General features: G+C 38.2%; 1 protein-coding gene across 2 annotated transcripts; it reads left to right on the top strand.

Annotated features, from left to right (window-relative positions):
* Window positions 1–1,803: 1,803 nt before the first annotated feature.
* Window positions 1,804–21,634, top strand: LOC143286061 (polyadenylate-binding protein 2-like). 2 transcript variants are annotated; one of them, XM_076593606.1, is made up of 7 exons: window positions 1,804–1,970; window positions 5,103–5,164; window positions 5,946–6,052; window positions 8,046–8,133; window positions 11,327–11,510; window positions 16,738–19,855; window positions 21,337–21,634. In XM_076593606.1, the coding sequence occupies exons 1-5, from the start codon at window positions 1,946–1,948 to the stop codon at window positions 11,492–11,494; spliced, it is 450 nt and encodes a 149-aa protein (XP_076449721.1). In that variant the 5' UTR covers window positions 1,804–1,945; the 3' UTR covers window positions 11,495–11,510; window positions 16,738–19,855; window positions 21,337–21,634. The 2 variants fall into 2 exon arrangements, with proteins under 2 accessions (XP_076449721.1, XP_076449722.1); XM_076593607.1 differs by having other exon boundaries at window positions 16,738–19,891; window positions 20,020–21,634.
* Window positions 21,635–21,887: the final 253 nt, after the last annotated feature.

Here is a 21,887-nt window from a genome sequence, read left to right as displayed (position 1 = left end):
TCCAATGACATCCAGAGATGTTCCCTCTTACGATCATACTGTGGCTCTGTATGTCCACTGCATGCGATCTATGTTTTAATTTATGACAGTTTGATTCATGACGGCAGACCGTGTTATGTGGGTCCATGCTTAAAAATGTTTTAATGTACTGCATACGCGCATAGGCATGACTTAAGTATTTACCTGCGGAGTGTGCCTTGTGACTACATGGACACCACAGCTACACTATCAAAAATACCAACGGGGAGCTCGGTCATGTTTGTTATCAGCCTTGACCAGAGTCCATACGTAAAGTTGTAACAGTACGCCCCAAAAAATGCTCCTTGGTTCAATAACGAATTAAAAAGACTTATTAAGAAAAGAAATAAACTCCATAGAAAAGCCAAGAGAACGAACGAACAGGGTGACTGTGAAAGTTTCTTCACTGACTTAGTTGCTAAGGTACGGAAAAAGAAGTTAGAGTATTACAAGGAGCTAAGTGACAAGGTGTTAGATCCTGATCAGTTTGGACAAAGAGACTGGTGGAAAATTAGGCGGTTTATGAACAAAAAGGCCGTATAGATTCTGATAAGTATACCGCCACTTCAGTACTGTGGACGCCGGAAAAACGTACTACTCCAGTGTAAACTAGTATATATAGACGATCCTCTTCCACACGTAGCCAGTATACAACGAATCGACACAGATAGAAGAAATAACACTGACAGCTCCTGAAGTGAAAACCTTTATTGATAATCTTGATACAAAAAAGGCGTCTGGCCCTGACCTAATCCATGACAAATTATTAGTCGCTTCAGTTGATGTTATATCTGCTCCACTCAGCACATTCTTTCGAATCGATGGTTGGACGAAGGCAAATAGCCACAGCTTTGGAAAACAGCTACTGTTACACCAGTTCATAAAAAAGGAACCAAAGATGAATGTAGTAATTATCGGCCGATCTCCCTTTTAAGTTGTGTAGGAAAAGTCTTTGAAAGATGTGTCAGTGCACAAATAATTATGTGTATAACTTTCTTACATCCAACAACCTGATTTTGGAAGCACAGTCAGGGTTTATTCATGGTGGCTTCACCCCTCACCCTACTGACGACAACCTCAGCTTTTTACAGGTGACAGCGTGGAGCGGGTCAACAAAGTGGAGGAACTGAAAAGAAGAGAACTGTCCTGGATATGTAACCTTTGGACGGTTTTTGTTGGACTGAACAACAATCCATCCACTGTATCCATGGGTTTTCGCTGTGAACCCTGAATTCGCTGAGTTACCAGTCCGATTTGTCGTGGTGGTGGTTATACACGTTCACTGATATACAGAGAGAGATAGTGTAAGAGAGATGTGTATATAGACAATTGACGGGATATTCAGAACATGATATATTTACGTTGTTGAAGACGTCATGTAAGACCAGAAAAAATAACATTACGTTACCTATTATGAACGAAGTCTGTGACCAAGCTGCTGGGTAGCAGTGAAAATTCAGATATTTTATTTTCTTTTGTTTAACAAAATAGATGGTTTTCAACTTTGTTTTATTCATTTTAATATAGATATATGTGTATATATACATATATATATTATATATATTATATATATATAATATATTATAATATATAATATTCTTATGCACTTTTTGATCTTATTTCATTGGGTTGACTTAAGTTACTATACATTTTTGTTTATGATGGTCACTAAAGAAACTTTGCTTTTTCTGGGACACAAAATAATGTGTGGATGTATGATGGTTGTTTGGTTTTTCCCAGCATGCTTCCTTAAAATATCTCGGTGTACACATCCGGTGTGTAGTTTCCTGTCAGTCCAGTGAAAGAAGCCAGCGTGGTGTACAAGCAAAGCGGTTCTGTGTGGTCTGTTTCAGTGCGACCATACGCGCGTGCTTAAAAAGAATTATTTGTGACTTAGGAATTTGCTCAGAGTTTGTCTTAAGTTTTTATGATGGCTCAGAACGGTTTTAATGGTAAGTAAATAAATGAAATATGTCGGCTATGCGATGAGCTAAACCCCATCAGTGCCATGCATTTTCATTTTTGGTATTTGTTGCCTTTTTGCCAAGTGATCTTGGTCGCGGAGGGTATTAATTAATAAGAATTTATAGCTTACAGACTACTGCATGGAAGTATACATGATCCGTACTATTTTGAAAAGAAATAAACAATATTATTTGCATTATCACCGTGAAAGCAAATTGCTCTCCCTTTCCATCTTAGCTCCTCCTCTGACCCTTATAAATACAGTTTTTTTCCCATCAACCATCCCCGCCTGGAACTCCCTGCCTGCAACAGCAGCAGAGGCTCCCTCCTTGGTAGATTTCAAGAGGGAGCTGAACAAGATCACAGTTTAGTCCCCCTTTTTTTTTCTTTCTTTTTTTTTTTTTTTAGGATCCTCCGGAGGGACGCTGCCAGTGACGGTGGGAGGGAATATGTATACATGTTTCTCACTGTCACCCACTCCGGTAGGAAGATAGGTCTATTTAGGTTCTGATTATGTTTTTTTGGTTGTTTTTTTTTGGTTTTTGTTTTTTTTGACGCCTCTGTGCATACAGGTCATTAATAGTCAGTAATGACGGCTGACCTTCCAGTTTGAAGACTGAAGATTGATGCCTCCTTGAGACAACGCACACACCCCACCCCCACCCCACCCCCATCGCCTCTCACTCCACCCCTGCCGCCCCCAGCACTTCTTATGCGCCCTCAGCCCTCACATGTGGGATGATTATAAATACAAATACACATATATGATATACACTTCTTTTTTTTAAGGTTATCTCAATTGCATAATGCAGTCTTTCTCACAAACCAATACACACACACACAGTGACGCACACACGTCTGTCAACTGCTGTAACTGTAATATTCATGCTCACTTCTCAGACTTTATCAAACATATGAACAATGACACAGTTGGCACCCAGTAGTGTTCATTCCTTGTCTGCATATATAATTGTTGATGCAAGCCAGTGTATTTTATTTTGTTACCCCATGCCATTGTTATTGCTGTGCTCCAACTAACCCCCCAGTTCCCAGTTCAGGCTCAAATAGTCTGAAACAGAGCCGGACACTGCACGCACAGTTCTTGTAATTTTCAGTTGTGATTTGTGCATATCTTTTGTGTGTTTCCTCTGTGGCCTTATTTTGTTATCACTTATTGTTATGTTTCACTGCTTCTCTGTGACTCCAAAGAGTTAATGGGGTTTCTCTATGACAGAAGAGTTAATGGGAATAAACTCATTGTCTTTGTCAGGAATAGGAATTAGAAGAATGGCGTGTTAATCTCAGCACTGCATTCTGTACATATCCATGTTTATATATCATTATATGCATAAAAACAGTTAAACTGGAGGGGGGTGGTGGGGGGTTATGACCTTGGCTAACCCTGAAGCATTGTTTTTGAAGTGGATGTACACATGTACATCCTTGGCACTGAAGAGGTTAATGGTGATAATACTAAGTTTTGTAATGTCCAGTTTAAACTATTTGTGTGCATTTTATAATTTGGGCATGTCAGAAATGACATGTGGCATGTAACCCACCATACAAATCAGGTATTAGGCTTAAAATCCAAGTGAAGTTACCCACTTTATGAACATGAGGTGCACTTGTCAACGCAGCCTGCTATATTTTTTGTTTCCCTTTGCATGGTTAACTGGGACACCTATTACTAGTATTAGATAAAAGAATTAAGAGCTTTGACTAGCGCTTACTGAATGAGTGCATCAATGCAGACAAATTGATGGCCTCATAAGATGGCCTAACATGAGCATAACAACTGAATTTGTATAAAAACTGGAATAAAGTGACCCAGAAGATAGCTGAAAAACCCTTGAAATAGATCACATCTGTTCATGGTAATGTCAATTCAAGTATTCCTGGAAATCAAAATAGGTTCCAAGATGATGTGATCTTGATGAATATCTCTAGATTATGTAGATAATTCCAAAATTGTTGAGAGGCCTTACAAGTTCCTGGAACCAAAAGTTGTGCATTGTTTGTTAAAACTTAGATTTGATTAATTCAACTAATTATTTGTCTGCGCATACCAGTTATTGTGCAGTACAATATGCCATGACAGGGCCAGTCACTCAGCAGCATCAGTTTAAATTGAAGTTGTTAACATATTGATATATAGTAATTGCACTTTATTTATAGTGTCTAAGATGTAATTATCCCCCTGCCCTCCCCCCGACACCCTTCATACCTTTCTTTCTTTTAGTGATTTTGGCTGCATCATCCATGTGTAGTGTCAAGTAATGGTGTATGAGTGGGCTATCACATGTTCTGCCATTTCAGAGATTTCTTCCTCCACTGATAAAGCAACAGTTTTCTGTTTTTGGTGGTGTTCATGCTGGGCATGTTCATTTTTCTATTACAGACAATATGCTGAGTAAGGAAGTTTAATGTGCATTTAATTTGATGTTATACATGTGTATATTCTTGAAGGTGAATAAGGCTCAAGCAGATTGTCACAAAAAAGACATATGACCCGGGAGATCAGAAATACCTGTTTCCACCCCAAATCTATGATAGAGAGTCCTGATACCTGGGCCATGAAAATTGATATTGAAAGTCCAGTGCTCTAAACATTAATTTTGGATACCGTTCCCTCTTTTCTTTTTTCTTTTTTTTAAAGAGTTAATTTTCTCTTTCACTGATTTATACCTGCATACATAATTAAATTATTATTTAAGTAACTTGTAAGCATCTCAGCATGCTTCCTTTTACTCAGGTGAAGAAATGAAACACTTCTGGGTTGTACACTGTCCAGCGCAATAGAGCATGTTTTGCTTGATGGGTATCATGCGGATTGAATTATTATTGTTGTTATTACCTTTGTTGATGCAGTGTCTTGTTTTAATTTATCATGTTTATTTCTTTGTTGGATCAACCTGCATATTTTCAACTGATTATATGTTTAAAAAAAAAAGAAAAGAAAAAGAAAGGAACTATTCTAATTGTAAAGTGTTTAGGGCAAATTTATTTGCTATGTAAATAAACTCTTTATTATTACTGATTAATGTTTTAGCATAGTTTCTTTGTTTCATATTCCGGTTTTGAATTGATCTCTTCTTTTGAACAAATGTTTTTATTTACAGCACAATTCCCGAGTCGTGAAGAAAAGATTGAAGCCGATTCAAGATCTATATATGTTGGAAATGTAAGTAGTGCTATGATTTGCAAAATATAGTAATTTGTTTGTTTATTTGTTTTAAGATTATGAAGCACTTGACTTTGATAACTATATAAAACAACGCTACTGAAAGTAGCTGCAGTGAGGGAAGAAACTGTTGTTTTTCTGAAGCATGCTTTGTTTAACTTTCTAAGATCTCTAAATAGAAGTTCTTTGAGTTTGATTTGTAATTTGTACAGGATATAATAATTTTCAGGTTCCAGAGCCATGAACATATTTTAGAAGTAGCTACAGCTGTAGATTGGATTAAAGATGAGGATGGGGAGACTCTGAGAGGAACTAGAAATAAAAGCAGCTGGTCCATCAGACATCTGTTGATAAGTTTGGCAAATGACAGATCATTAATGTTTTGTAAGCAAGATAGATCTGAACATTACTTTTAAACTAGTTAAAAATTGAAAAGGAAAGTCCTCTGTGTCAATAGAAATTAATTTGTTTTTAGTCATAAAGATTCTTGGGCCTGCAGTTGTGCATTTTAAATATTTCCATCCTGTGAAGGCTTCTTATTTAGTATTCATGTGCAGTGTCCACAACTGTATCCAAAATAACTGATGAAAAATGAGTCGGAAAGTGGACTAACCGCCTTGGCTTGAATCAAGACCCTGATCACCAAAGGAGACATAGAGTCAGGATCAACCTCAACATTAAAGTTATTTTCCAACAAAATATGAAGGTTTGTTATTGCTTGCAGGTTACAGCAACCTCCAGTACCTGCTTTAACCCCCTTTTTTTTTCTCTTACTCTCCAGGTTGATTATGGTGCAACAACAGAAGAGTTGCAACAGCATTTTCACAACTGTGGTTCTATCAAGAGAGTGACCATCATGGTTAATAAATTTAATGGTCAACCCAAAGGGTGAGTGCACACTTTGAGTTTGAGAATGTCAGCATACCCATTCTGCTTTAAAATGGCTTTCTCAGATCTTTTTTTTTTTTTTAGTTCAAATATGTTTAACTTGGTTTTATTGCACTCATTTCCAGCTGTTAATGCATCAGTATTGTACTATTTCTTGACTGCAAGCACAAAAAGATAAGGTAAAACTGTTTAAGAGGAGGTAGAATGATACATTTTCTACAAAGAGAGGATAGGGTCCATGAAGTTAGTACTGTTTTAAAATTTAATAAACCAAAGAGATCTGTTGAAACAACTGTGCTAAAGCTTAGATTAAAATGTGAGTCAAGACAAACACATCACAACAAAAAATATGGGTGTATATATTAGAACCAATGTTACACTTACAGGACACATCACAACAAAAAATATGGGTGTATATATTAGAACCAATGTTACACTTACAGCCAAGTGAAGTACACTGAAATTGAACCTTATTGTGCCTCATTTTGGGCTTTTGGACAAATCTCAAATTTTTCTGGATCACTACATCTTAACTAAAGAACACAGAAGGCTAAAAACTAATGAAAGTAATATTTTGAATATATATGTATAATAATTATGCCATTTTTCCAGCTATACAACATGACAGTTTTCTTGATATTGAGCTCTAAAATCAAAATGTTGGCAAAGTCTTTCAAGGCAAAATGTCAGGGTAGTAAAGAGGGCACAGCTGTTTTTTTTGTTTTTGTTCTTTTACATTGATTGTTATTTTGATGAAACAGTGATTGGTATTCAACTGAGAAAGATCCTTAAAATGAGGTACAGGAATAATGCAATCTGAAGAAAAACAATTATATTACGCTACATACTAATAATCAGTAACAAACTGCAATAATCAGTTTAGCAACATTCCAAGATTATTTTCAAGAAATTGATGCAGAAGAATATTTGTGAAGATAATATCAATATTGCAATGGATGTGTTAAAAACACTACCTCAAAGTGTGTCTGCTGATTGATCTTTTATTTTAGCAGCCAACAACCGTACACACATATTTGAGTTGCAGTATAGAAATAAGAGAAACAAATGTCACTAAAGTTTGAAAAAAACATGTGGTTCTGTTTTTGTATTTCATGTGGTTTCCCCAGTGATCAAGCGCTTTCGTGCATTCATGAAAACTATCCATTTTAAATGTTCATAGACTGGATGGTATGATTAACAGCATGATTGTAAAATTGCATAATCTCTGAGGTTTTCCTTGCCTATGAGGCTCCAAATCAAGGTCAATGGTGTATTATATAGCCTCGCTTCTGACTCGGAGCTTATCTACACCCGTGATGTCATGCGTTAGTTTTGCATACCATTCAAAAGGAAATTAAAAGAGCTTTCATTTCATACCTAGAAATAGAATTACTGTGTACATTTATTTCCAGTCCTGAGAAATTGATGGCTAAACTCAAGCAAAAATCAGTTTTTAAATGCTACATTTTTAACATGGGTATTTTCAGGCCGAAATGATAACCATTGAAAATTGTAGGTTTAGACGCACATAGTAGTGCTAGAAGTAGCCTTGTGGCTTCAAGGACAAAGACAAAACACACAAGAAAAACAAAGACAGCATTGGAAAGAGGAGAAATTCAACTTTATTTCTCTATATAAATATGTCTTTATTTCTTAAAAGTAACTCAAGTTACAGGCTAGGGGAAAATGGGCAAAATTGCCTTTTCTAAAATCTTAGCTCCAGTGGAGCAGCAGGTGAAGCTGATGGTACCTACATGAGAATGCGCTATTGTGATAGATTAAGTTGAGCAAACTGTATTTTACTCAGTGAATACACGACAGAGCACCCATTTAGTTTTATCGAAACATTCAAATCTGTAAGTTTAAGAAATGTGTGACACTTGATATATTGGTCACATATTTTATCCAGCTTTTGTACTTTTCTGTTGATTCATTTCTTTTTGTATGTTTATTTTATATACAGTTAAATGATTATAATACATATTGTCTGCAGATTTGCTTATATGGAGTTTGCTGATGAAAATTCAGTTGGAGCAGCCATGTCACTGGATGGAAGCATGTTCAGAGGACGACAGATAAAGGTTTGTATGTGTCAGTTGTTTTATTTTAATAAGAAAATTAAGAACTGAGATAATCTTGCAATAATTTTAGAGGGTTTAAAAAGGATCCTCCGTTAACCAGTTCAGTGCTTATAAATAAGACATGAGCTGAAGTCCTGCCTGCATAAAGTGTTGCTGTAGTGCCTATAAGACGTCCACTGACATCTGCAAATGCTCCGATCTTTCCATTAAACAGACTCTGAACGGTTAGTTTGATATGTCTGGATTATAAAAATACTATTTAAATGAACAAATGTCAGGGAGAAGACACCTTTCTTCTCGATGATGATTTGCTAACTGGACCACGTGGAACGTGTGTCGAAAGGGGGTTGCATCATATGCACACAAAAAAAAAGGTGTTGAAAACTGTCCAGTGAAGAAAGTGGTCCCAGTCACCAGATTTACATGATTGTGCAAGCTGTGCTAATGACTGGATAGCTATAACAATGGCATGTGTGAAACTCTTCCATCCTGAGACGGATTTCAGTTTTCATCATAAACGGAACATCTGTTTTCAGATAAAAGAAGGGGGGGGAAAAAGCGCCTACCCGTTCATGTAGTCAGTCCAAGAGAGCAAAGTACTGAATGGTTCTGCCCATCTTCCTCCTTCCCCAACCTTCCTCCACCTCCACCTCACCCTTCCACTCCCGCTGGCAGAGCTGTCAAAATCACAGCAGCAAAATCCCCTGTCCCTTCACCACCCTCCCTCCCCTCCTGTACTTTGTGATCTCTGTCTCTCTCCCTCTCTCTCTCCCTCCCTCCCTCTCTCCCTCTCTCCCCATCTCTGTGTGTGTCTCATCTGTATATGTGTACACTGATAATGTGGAAAGGAATTTGAACGTTAAGATGTATATGTTGAGGTTAGGGGGTGGGAAACCAAAAAAAGAGACAGGACTGGATACAAGTTAAGTGCAGAGTTAACATTGGTCTTCATTATTCAGTAGAGTCATATTCATAGTTCTTGTGTGTGTGTGTGTGTTCAGGTTTGGTGCTTTAATGTTTCCAGAAGTCATGTTAGTACAAAACCCATCCTGCTAAGCGAATTTTCCACTGAGTTGCCAAACTGGGTAAGTGAAAAACAGTAAATGTTTATCCCAGCTAGTACAATCTTACTTGGATTTTTCAGTTCCTGACACTGTTTGAGTGTTTCACAGTGTTAATGTTGGCTTTTCTTTTCAACTCTGCATGTTGTTGTTTACAGTGGAGGTTAAAAAAGACCATACTCATGAGTTGGCCCTGGTTGTCAGCTTTTTTATGGATGCCATTCTGTGGAGGTGAAAATAGACTTTTTGTTGCACAAAAATTGTTATTTTCTCTTTCAAATGCCTGAACTGTTGTCTACGATCAAACTAATTGGGGGGAAAAGCCCAGATTGAGAATCTACATTCATTTCCCTTCACAAAAAACATTTGCTTTCTTTCTATATCTCCCATTTTGAAATTTTTTTATTACCCCTGAATCCTCAAAATTCCCTAGCAATGGGAGAACACATTTAAAAAAAAATTTGTTTAATTTTTTTTATACAAAATTATGTGGCACTTAACAGATTGATTAGCTAATTATTCATTCATAAATCTGCATCAGTATTACGATACAGATTTCATGAAGATACTACAGAAGTCATCAGAGGATAAAAAAAACAGTAAGCTGGTGCACATTTTATGTCAGTGTATATATATATATATATGTGTGTGTGTGTGTGTACACATGCTTTCTTAGTTGGCCTGCTGCATGCCGCTGAACATATGAGGTATTATACCATATTTTATATCCATTGTGAACATCTGTGAGAAAATGATGAGAAAAGGGGGAAATTCAGTAGCTGTTTTCACTGTGAACCACACCATTCAGCTGTATGTCATTTGCATTCCAAACCTTTCTTTGTTGACTGAAAGTTAACCCTTTCACTGCCAGGGAAATAAGATTTAAGTGAAATGTATTTCAGTCTTTGCCAAGGTTTGTTTTTTTTTGTTTTTGTTTTTTTTCACTAAAACCAGGTATATATTTTTAAAACATTCTGTGTGCTTTGTTACTGGAGAAAGACCCATTAAAGTATATTATATACACATATGTAAAAGTATGTATGTATGTGTGTGTGTGTATATATATAAAATGTGTGTGTGTGTGTGTGTTGTTTTCTGAAAGGTAAATGAATAAAGAATACAAAACAATGTTTTCAAATTTTGTGTATTTTTAATGACATGCAGTTGTTCTCAAATCACTTTTTGCCACATTTTCAACTTGATTATTGCAAACATTAGTCTGTTTATTTGCACAAATATGTAATGTTATCTGGACAAATGGATAATACCTGTACACACAAATTTTATTAGAACAAACACAATAAAAAGAAACATACAATTTATTGTGGCTACTCTGATTTATAACATGGATGTGAGGCCACACCCGCTCATCCTCCACCCCTCTTCTCTCCCACCCATCTGTCACAGTCACTTTATCCAGTTGTCATCAGACTGCCTTTGCTCAGTGCCAAGATCATATTGCTCACAGTATGTACTGCTAATAATTTGGTTGCATTTCTGTGATCTCACTGTCTGCTCTGTACAGTCGTCATCACTCACTGATCATCATATCTTAGCCAGTCTCTTCATTGCTCCCTTTATTTTCTACCAAATCGTCCAATAAGTTCATCACTGTCTACTTTAAATTTACGCTTCAATTCTTTATGAATGAGCATCAGCTAAAGAAAGCAATCTTGGTTGTTTTAGTGCACCACGATTGCATAGCTTGAGCACGGTGTTCGACATTTTGCTGAGCGAGCGAGGAGCCAGGCAAAACACTGCGGCAGTAACCCAACCAAATTTTTCGGTCAAATAAAGGACTGCCTCAATATTTTGATGGGGCTTCTAACTATTAATGGAATCTAGAAAGATTCCCCAAGCAAAAGCTACCAGTGTTTTTGTCAATGAACTCAGTACAAACCAGGGAAAAGTCAGAATATTTCGCTAACAAGATATCTCGTCATTGTGGCAGCGAAGCATTCACGATTGTGCTAACACGTTATCTGGTTATATAGACAGCCTGGGAGTTGAAGAAGGTACTTTACAGGGACACAGCAGCTGTCTCATCTAAGACTAGAAATTAAACTTGCCATGTTCTTCCAACTGTCAAGATGAAATTGACAAACCAAACCTCATCGGCTGATGATCTTCAGGTGAATCCCAAGCGAACAAACAGACCGGGTCTATGTACCACCAACAGAAGACCTGGCCGCGGTCGAGGAGTACGAGCAAGGGGAGGTGGCAACAGTTTCCGTGGGGGGGTCAGTGGTGGCTTCACTGGCGGCTATGGCGGAGTTTACGCTGGTGGCTATGCACCCTGAGCAAGACCATGCTCAGGTAGGTGTGGAAAAAGTCTTTAGTGAATGATTCAAGGTTGTCTGGTCATGTAATTTTTTTTATGTCTTACGTTAGGTCTAGGATGCAAGGATAGTACGTGTGACAGGATATAAAATTCTACTTTGGGAAATATTTTTTGTGGTGACCTAAGTTTAGATTATCAAGTGTTTTCTTTGACAATATTACTGCCCTGTGTAAATGATGGTTGTGTGTTCTTTCTTCTTGTGCCTTAAAAGTTGAAAATGTTTAGATATTACTTTACAGCTTGTATTTGATGGTTTAGAGAATAATGTATTTTAGTGCTTTTGTTTCTGCATCTTTTTCTTTCTGTTTCTTTAATCTAATGGTCAACAATTACCAAAATTAGTGGAAATGTGTTACTGTTCCTTTTTTTTCTCTTCATAACAAAACTGAGCACTCTTAATAGTCTTATCCAACATACTGTCTTACTAAAAAAAAAAAAATAGCAGTTTCGTTATGTTTAGTTGAAATAAGAACTTGCTTAGTATGGAAGCATTCATGCATTTATCTGCAGGAGCAGCAATATGTTGCCAAGAAATGGGATGTCACTCTGAACATACACACTGTAAAAAATCTTCTTTTTTTTTAATGAGTCTCTTTCATCCATAAAAAAAAAATGTAAATCTAACTCCAGGCTTCAAAAAGCTATTGTGTTTTTGAAGGTCTTACACAATCTACATATGTCCGTTTGGTTTTCAGTCAGAAAACCTTTAATAAATTATTTGATTATGAGCACACTCCAAATTGCATTGATAGTTTATGGAATGACAGACTGTACTCTAACTATGCATGTACATCTGATATTGATCCTTTCATGAGAACCTTCCTGTTCTTTCGGTCTTGAAATAGTTTGATCATGGGGGAAAAAAAGGAAAAGAAAGAGAGAAAGAAATTCGTTGTTTTTTAAGAAGTTATGCATTTTTCACAGATTTTAATGAGTAGCCTTTTTTCTTTTCTTTTTTTTTTTTTTTTGCATTGGTGCTGAAGATATGGCACTGAAATGTTTGAACAGACTTTTATCACAGTCAGTGACTTCAGAATGACATAAGTCACAGAGAAGATGATGGTATCTGAGTTGTAGAACGCATATGATCTGACAAATCTTTGTCCAAAGAACTGAACTTGTCTGGAGCGATTATCATGTATATTATACCTGAAACTGTTTTTGTGACTTCGTTATTAGTCAGAAATTGGTGATGGAGATGGAAGACATTTGAAACTTTGATAGATCATATTATGATAATAAAACATTGAAATGCCAGTCAGTGTAGGTTGCTTAGGACAGCATTCCCATTCCAGCACACAATTATGGTTCAATAATAATAATAATGGATACTTACATAGCACACTATCCAGAAATCTGCTCTAGGTGCTTTACAAAAACGCTTTTGTTAACATAAAACATTATATCAATGTTACATACACACACCAAAATGTGACTACACACGCATGCACGCACACGCACGCACACACACACACACACACACACACACACACACACACACACACTCTCTCTCTCTCTCTCTCTCTCTCTCTCTCTCTGCATACATACATTTTAACATACATGTGTATCTAACAGCTATCCTAACATACGCACACATAGCCAGGCACAAACTTACATAAACACACGCACACACAATACACATTCATATACATGCGTGTAATTATGTACACATACATATGTGTACACACATAGTCAAGCACAGCTAATGCAAAGGAAGTGGACCTGCCACAATTGAACTTATTGCTGAGGGAAAAGGTGAGTTTTCAGACGAGATTTAAAAGATGCGAGGGAATCAGAATGACGGAGGTTATAAGTGAGTTTGTTCCATGTCTTTGGCGATTGAAAAGAAAACGATCTGTGTCCATAGGTCTTACTTCTGACGTGAGGTATCCTGAGAAGTCGAGTATCAGAGGAAGAACGGAGCTGGCGAGACGGGGTATAGATATGGATGAGTTCAGAAAGTTCAACAAACACTAGTAGGAATGGACATCGGACATAGGCTGATAAAGGGTAGTAAATGTCAGCATTTGGCAGACCTCTCCCTGTGGACCGAGGCTCTCCTCCGTTGGTGCCACAGCAAAGGCATTGCTCTTTCAGCAAGACACATAGAGAAAAGCCAACATCTTGGCAGATGTACTCAGCAGGTCCAAGAGTGTCATCCACACAGAGTGGACCCTGGACAAGGACACCCTTCAGGGGGTGTGGGAGCAGTGGTTTCAGCCAATAGTGGGCCTCTTTGCCACAGAGTTCAATGAGAGACTCCCCACTTATGTCTCACCGGTCGCCGACCCGGAAGCGTGGGCAGTAGATGCTCTGTCTCTAGACTGGAGCAATCTCATTTCCTACGCGTTTCCTCCCTTTACAGTTCTGTCCAAGGTGATCCAGAAAGCCAGATTGGAACGCCCGCAGCTGATTCTCATTGCGCCGAAATGGCCAGCCCAGCCCTGGTTTCTGGACCTTCAGTCCCTGACACATTTTCCACCCCTGAAACTCAAAACCAAACCTCATCTGCTGAGGCAGCCTCATTTGGAAATCCCTCATTCCTATCCTCAGCTGCTCCACCTGCAACTGTGCGGTCGGAACTGTCAGCACCACCATTGAACTCTTCGACCCCTTGGTCGGCCTCTGTGTCAGAGGCGCTTACCAAGGGAGGCACCTCCTCTGACCTCCTCTCCATAGTCTCCAAAGCAAGGAGGGCGGGTACTGAGGCTTTTTATGACTTTAGCTGGAAGAAATGGTTGCGGTGGTGAACGGCTCAAGACGTTCCCCCTGCTAACCCTACGAGCATGCAGCTGGCCAACTTTCTGGCTCATTGCTCCTCGGTTCTCAACCTGTCTGCTAGTTCTGTGCGAGGGTACAGGTCTGCCATCTGTACCACCATCAGACAGCTAGGTGGTCCTTTTTTGAAGCGGATTTCCTGCTCAGAGAGGTGGTTAGGGATGCCTCTCTGAAGGAAGCTAGAAACCCCAGAAGAGTGCCCCTGTGGGACATATTCCTGGTGCTTGATTTCATTCGAAAGCAACCCTTCGAGCCTTTGGGTACTATTCCTTTCGACTTACTCACCCTCAAGACCACTTTCCTTCTGTTGCTGGCCACAGGCTGTCATAGAAGCAAGATACATGGTCTTCGTGGAATGCCACAAGATCTGGCCTTCCGCAGAGATGGTTCCATCACCATCCATTTCCTTCCAGAAATCCTGGCTAAGAACCAAGACCTGGAGGTCCCTTCCCCCTCTCTGAGGGTCAGACCTTTGTCTGGTATTCTTGCCCAAGACAATGAGGATAGGCATATAGGCATCTCTGCCCTGTTCGGTGTCTCAAGTACTATTGGGATAGGTCTCGCCACAGGTGTTCTTCTCAGAGACGTCTTCTCATCTCCCTCAATGAGAATTACAAGAAAGACATTGCTGCAGGCACCATTTCCCGCTGGGTTTCCCAAGTCATTCTTAGAGCCTACTTTCATGCTCACAGGGATATCAGCTGTCTTAATCCCAGAGCACACGAAGTGCGGGCCATAGCTACTTCGGCTGCTTTCCAGCACTCAGTGCCACTGCAGCATGTCTTGGAGGCAGCCTTCTGGTGGTCTGAGAATCCCTTCATCAACATCTACCTGAGGGATTACCGTATGACCAGGGCTGACAGTTCCAAGGGTATTTCCTCGGTTACAAGGGCTCCCCATGCGAACCAGTAAGCGTTGCCCTCCTCCATTTGCTTTAAATTCTGCATCAGTTTGACATGATACAGTATATGACGTCAAAATGAGGAGTTTGTATTATACTCCCTGTTTGGTGATACATATACTTACCACATTTCCACCGTGGGGCATTTTCTCGATGGCCACGGAATGATTCAGTGCTTGTAGCTTTTAGAGAGGTTAGATTGGCTAAGAACGGACCGGGCAAGATGGGTGTCTTTTCACCGTTAGCTGCACGAAATTTGGCCAAGCAGAGCAGATAGGCCTAGTTTGCATCAGTTTGACATGGTAAGTATATGTATCACCAAACAGGGATTATAATACAAACTCCTGTTTGGGTGATAAATTGATACTTCCCAAATTACCAGTTCAATCAGAGTAAGACCAGCATAATTGTAACTTCATTGTCTTACCATTTGATTAACCAGGTTACAATGTTTTCTGAGCAGTGCACTGGTCATGAAAGCGTCTGCTTCTTCTTTCCTGTTACATCTGATTTGGCCATGGATTGAACAATTTTCTTGATCATCCCAAAGAAAATATAAAAGGTTATAGAGGATCAGATTTGGCTAGATTTTCTGGAATGATGACAAGATCAGTAAGATAAAAATGCCATAAAGTCCAACAGTTTCTAGCGGTTCGTTGTGGAATGGGAAAAGAATGCCTGTCAACAGAAATGTTGGAAACAGAGCCAGTCTGGAAATATCCTATTTTTCTTTCAGTCTGTTTTTGACAAAATGACCTAGAGAATGAAAAAGTGAGTAAGTTCAACAGAAAGTGAGAAAACATTGAGAAAGTCTTCTTTTTTATATTCTTAATTTTAAAGATTTAGTGATCATATTCTGTTTTCAAGAATTCTTAGTCATACTTTACATTTTCAATACTTCATTGTCATTTTCAAGACTTAATTTACATCCAGGCTACTGAAACTGAAACCAGTGAAGTTTCTTCTAGGTATAGGAGAGTTTTTGATTGTAACTTGTTGATAATGATCCTTTGTTCGTATTTATCATAGCTGATTAACAACTTGAGACTTGACCTGGAAAAATGTGTTGAACAGTTGGTTTCAATGTTCCATTCAGGCTGGTGTGAGGAGGTCAAATATCTGACTGTTAGGGTGGATCAGGATATTTGTCCTTTTTTGTCAGTATGGATGTACACCCAGCACTGGTTTCTGGTGATGAGAAAAAAATATATTTGGATTGATATGTGGAAGTCTCCCCTGCCCCTGGCATTTTCGGTTTATTCAGTACGATTCGCTCAAGGGCCATGTTGGTTTGGTCTTTTGTTGAAATGTAAGATGTTTTTTCAGTTTATGATGTAGAAAATTTGCCTTTATGTGTACTGAAATTATTTTGCATAACCAAATCAGGTGTAAAGAGATGTTGAAATCCATCATGTTTCAGTACCAGTGACACGACCATTTAAACTTATAACATGTTTGCGTATGTGTGTATGAATGTCTGTGCATGTATGTGTGTGTGTATGCGTGTGCGTATGTGTGTGCAGAAGGTCCAGCCAATTTGAGGAAATGACCTGGCCCACTTGATGACCCTGCTGCAGTACCATTGGTTACAGCAGGAGGCTGTCCTCAAGTCTTTTTTTTTTTATTTACAAAATGTATAATTGTCTTGATACATGCTATATGTATGAATGAATGTGAATTTTTAAAAGATTGTGACGTTATTAATGTTTCTGACAGTTGTGTTGTTTGTTTTATATTTATTCTTGTCTGTATATTTTTTCTTGTGTTTTTTCCTTGGTATTTCTTTATGATGTATGTTACATGTTGAAAACTTATGGACTTTGCACCACATCCCTTAGCAGGGCTCCTTCACCCAGATCATCATTCAGTATGTTCTTCTCTTACATCTTTGTAGTATCCTTGGGTGGCTGGAGAGCAGAATTCTCACTCTTGTCTAACAACCTTCACCCTCACCACTACCCCCCTTTCCTCCTCCCTCAATGCATACCTCTCCATGAATAAAATGCATCCCTCCCTTCTAACCCAACCACCCAAAGGATTCATGTAACCCTTCGCTCTCACCTCCCACCATTACTTCCACACATATAGTGATATACACGCGCTCACATACAGACACACACTCAGGTGTGCATGCACACACATGCAAAAATGTGTAGTGTAAAATATTGTTTGAACATTTTATAATTTAAATCAGATCTAAAACATGTAATGGTAGATTAGTGTATGATATTTTGTTGCAGATTTCCAGAACCAAGCACCACAGTGTGCAAATCTTAGGAAACTTAGGAAATTTGTGATTGTAATGCAGGATTTCAGATGTGTGTGTCAGACAAGAGTTCACTGTGTAAATCTTTAAATGGTCAGAAAGGTTGGAGTGTGCAGAACTGGTCAAGGAATTGAAACATATACAAGCTATTTTGAATTGATTCTTTTGGAAATAGAAAGCCAGTGTAACTTTACAAAAGTTGAGCAGGGCAGCTTTCATGATCAGGTGAGCTGCTGAGTTTTTAACTTTATGTAGAGGTCCTGTGACAGAAAAAGGTAAACCTGTTAAAAAAAGAAATGTGGTAATGAAATCTGGAAAGAATAAATGAAGTAGTGTTTTGTGTTGAATTGGTTGAAGGTAGTTTGACAGCTCTTTGTCAATGAGTTTTCATAGCAAGTTTAGAATTAGTAATGAACCCTATGATTCTAGGATTTTTTGTTTAATAGAGTATCATGGAAGCATGCTTTGACTGTTGGGAACTGAGAAGAGAATTCATTCTGTTTCTGCAACATTCAGTTTTAACTTGTGATTGTTCATCCAGCTTTTTACACCATGGGTACATTTTTTGGTGTCACAAAGAAGTGCAAGTGCATTCTCTGGTGCAGCTGATTTTTATAGCTGTGTGTCATCTGCAAAAAAACAACAACAAAAAAACAACTGATGAGCTACAGAGTGGCTCTCTGTGATATGGGACAGAGGTGATACGTTTAATGATAATATGGGACTAAGCACACAGCCTTGTGTGACACCAGAAAGAATAGGGATTTGAGACTGAGCAGTTTCCTTTCCATCAAGTAAGATTTGAATGCAGTAGAAAAAATGGCAAATGCAGTTTCTAACTTTGTGACCAGTCTTGTTCAACGCTGTGAAAACATTACAAGAGTGAAATAATTCAGTCTTCAAAGATAGCTGTTAGAAGATGATAATTATAATAGTAATATTAATGATAATGCACCCTCCATATCTCCCCCCCCCCCCACCCCCCCAACTAATAGACAGAAAAACGTGCCAGAACGCACACAGTACCTCTTTTGAACATTGAAAACCACTAACCCGCCTGTGAGGCACTCAAGAAAACACATCCCTGCAACACGCTCCCATGAATGCACAGACACTCGCAAGCAGCCCGCCACACACAAATGTCCATTGGCTTTCTCGTGTAATGGTAGATTAGTGTGTGATGTTTAGTTCACCACTCACAAGAAGGTGGTATCAGTGCAGTGTCCCATTTGATATGCTATTAGAAAGAGAGTTTATTGTTTTGAAGATGTGAAATGAAGTGTTGAAGTAACAGTTTTTCCATAATTCTTTAAATGAAAGGTAAATTTTGGACATCTATGTTTTGTTGGTTTTTGTCAAGAGAAGGTTTCTTAACCATGGCAGTCTTAAAACCACAGGGAGAAATGCCTGGGGTTAAAGAATTGTCTATGATATTTGTTATAATTAGAAGAACATCCAGATATCAAATAGTAGTTTTGTAGGGATTTGATCAAGATCAAATAATGTAAGAATTGTTTTGGTAAGAATTTCCAAAACAAGATGTGTAGAAATGGATGTAAATTATTTGAGGAAATGGAATTTCGAGTATGATTTCAAGTTTGGTAACATATTGGCGACTGATCAGGAGATGGGAACTGTTAATGTTCAAACAGGAGTGATCACAGTAGTAGTTTCTACCTTGGTTCTCCATGGTAAACATTTCAGAGATTTGTGCATGGGTATTTAAGGACTGTTGTTGATCATACACTTCATCTTATGATTTTAGGGAGGTTGTGATGTTCAGTGGTAAGGTTGGAATTTTGTATTATTTATATTGTGTCGTATTACTCTTTTGTCACAGCAGATTTCCCTATGTAAAATTCGGTCTATTCTTCCCAGAGAGAGTGTCGCTTTAGTGCAGCACTATCATTTTTTTCTGCCTTCAAGTGTGTTTGTTTTCTGATAAAGTGGATTTTTCTACATTATTTTTCCAGGGACAACCCTTTTTTTTTGCCATGGGTTCTTTTACGTGCCGGAAGTGCATGCAACACACAGGACCTCACTTTATCATTTCATGTGGATGACTAGTGTCCAGACCACCACTCAAGGTCTCGTTAATGGGGATGAAATATAACCAAGTGTGGGATTCAATCCCTTGTGCTCTTCCATGGCGGACACATTACCACAAGGCCACCACACCACTTCAGGGATTGAATGAGTAGTCCCCTTGAAGGGCTGAAGGAAGGGGATCTGTTGTTCGTTGAACCATGTGCTTGAAGTTGAATGTGTTTGATCAAAACTGAAATACAGGCTGAAGAGTTTCTATTTCTGGATGCTGTGGAAGAAGGCAGAGTCAACCTGGATATACTGCCCATAAGTACCCAGCAATTGGCACAGTGAGTATTCTTTGAATCCTCCAATAATTCCCGATGGTTGTTTTTGAAAGATTATGAATGAAAATTGAAGATTGACCTGTGTATGTGTGCGTGTCTTTTCTTTAAATTTTTCTTTTAGTGCTTTAGATGCCTTCTTTATTGGCCAACAATATTATAACAAAAAGTATAAATACTATTTTGCTGCTTTCTTATTGTCCATTTTTTCTACCTTTATTAATCTGACTTTGCCCTTCCCTCTCTTACCCTTCTCATAATTTCTACATACATTTACAGTTCATACTTTGATTCTCCTTGTACATGAATGGACAACCTCTTTGAAAATATTAAAATGGTAGTGTTCATTGAATGTTTATGTTTGGGATTTTTTATTGCTCTACCTGTGCAAGCCTTCTGTTTCCGTATGAACTGGATTGACCTTCAATTTGTTTACTTATTTGTAGAATGTATGCCATATCCCCCTCTTCCACTGCCCCCATATAAGCTGGTATATTCCTTCTTCCTCCACCAATATGTATTTTTCATCTCATAAAGTGATTGAAAGGGTTGTTTACTCAATGAAATGAATATACAGTATGTTCCCCATCATCTTGTGTGGTTTTCTCCATCACTTCAGCAAAGTTATGTAATCTAATTTTTCATCTTCTGTACCTGAAGATGGGTTCACAACAAACAGAAATGACCACTGACAACTGTTGTGAGTAAGAACGAAAGAAAAACCTGCACAGTAAATCACTCTTTGCTCCCATTTGTGTTGTGAAAAGAATTCACACTGAACACAGAGACCTGATAAACTTCTACAACATTTTTTTTTATGAATTTGCCTGCACACTTTTTTTTGTCTGTCTGTTAAAGAGGTTTTGATACTTTAATAATGCATTACTTTTCCTTGAAAAACACTGTCACATTGTGGACAGTAAGAGCTTACTGCCACTTTACAGATTCGTCCAGGTATTGTTGACAAAACTGACATCAGCTGTTTCAAAATTCATGAAGGTTGTGACAGCTTGACTGACAAAATATCTCAGTTTGTGTGGATCTACAAAGATGACAATTGATTACCCCCTCTCTCCTCACCTCACATCTTTCTTATTTTGCTCCCACATTTATTTTCTTATGTATTGTTTTCAAATAGTTGATGTATTTATTATATGTTATTTAGATATGGGAGAGAAATACGTTATTTTGATAAAATCAGGACAGCTTCTCATCACACCGTCTGCACTTTCCAGTGACATTAGATCTGTAAGTTGCAGAGTTTTGTCATTTTTCCATCTGTTCATTGTTGTTTTGTCCTTGTTTAGTTTGAATGTTTTTGTGGACATGGATGGATGGAAAATGTGAGTGTCCATCTGTCTATTTTGTTAAGAACGCAGCCTAAGTCTTGTTATGATGTGTAGTTATCCAGTGTTTCTGCAGATTTTATCCTCTACATCGCAGATTTGATATTATAAGAGAATTGCATGTTATATGTGTGTTTACAGACAGCAGACAGTGACATATGGAGTGGACAAAGGCAAAAAAAAGAGGATTTCATAGTTGCACTGAAGAAGCAAGTTGGAGGACAAGGAACCCTGCTCTAAAATCATAAGAACTTTGTTTTGAGATAAATATTGAACATATAGTTTTTGGAACTCTGTGTGTGTGTGAGTATGGTTGTTGAATGGTAGGAACGTGTGTATATGTTTGTGCACGACCATGTGTTCGTGAAAAACATTTGGTCACTGAAATAAAACTGGCCTGAAAATGTACAGAATGTAAAATAAAAAATGGGATGAAATATGTAATTGTTTCGCTGGATTTGTACTTTCGTTTGTGCGTGGTGGGTGTGTGTGTGTGTGTGTGTGTGTGTGTGTTACTATGCTGAGTTAATACTTTCTTGCAAGACGAGTGCAGTGTGTGTGTGTCAGTGTGTGTGAGAGAGAGAGAGAGAGTTGGAAAATACAAATGTCAAACCAATTTGTGTGTGTGGATGCTTCAGAGCACATACAGAGACATGAAGACCCTTACACTAACCCCTGTGTATAATAGAAAT

This window comes from Babylonia areolata, chromosome 9, assembly GCF_041734735.1.
Source record: "Babylonia areolata isolate BAREFJ2019XMU chromosome 9, ASM4173473v1, whole genome shotgun sequence".
Lineage (NCBI taxonomy): Eukaryota > Metazoa > Mollusca > Gastropoda > Neogastropoda > Buccinidae > Babylonia > Babylonia areolata.
Note: the sequence above shows the minus strand (reverse complement) of the source record. Positions and strands in the feature narration are given on the sequence as shown.

Excerpts from the sequence above, each read along its gene's own strand:
- LOC143286061 (XM_076593606.1), top strand. The coding sequence starts at position 1,946 with ATGATGGCTCAGAACGGTTTTAATG. Across the intron at positions 1,971-5,102 it reads GGCTCAGAACGGTTTTAATG|CACAATTCCCGAGTCGTGAA; the intron begins GTAAGTAAATAA and ends TTTTATTTACAG. Across the intron at positions 8,134-11,326 it reads TCAGAGGACGACAGATAAAG|GTGAATCCCAAGCGAACAAA; the intron begins GTTTGTATGTGT and ends GATGATCTTCAG.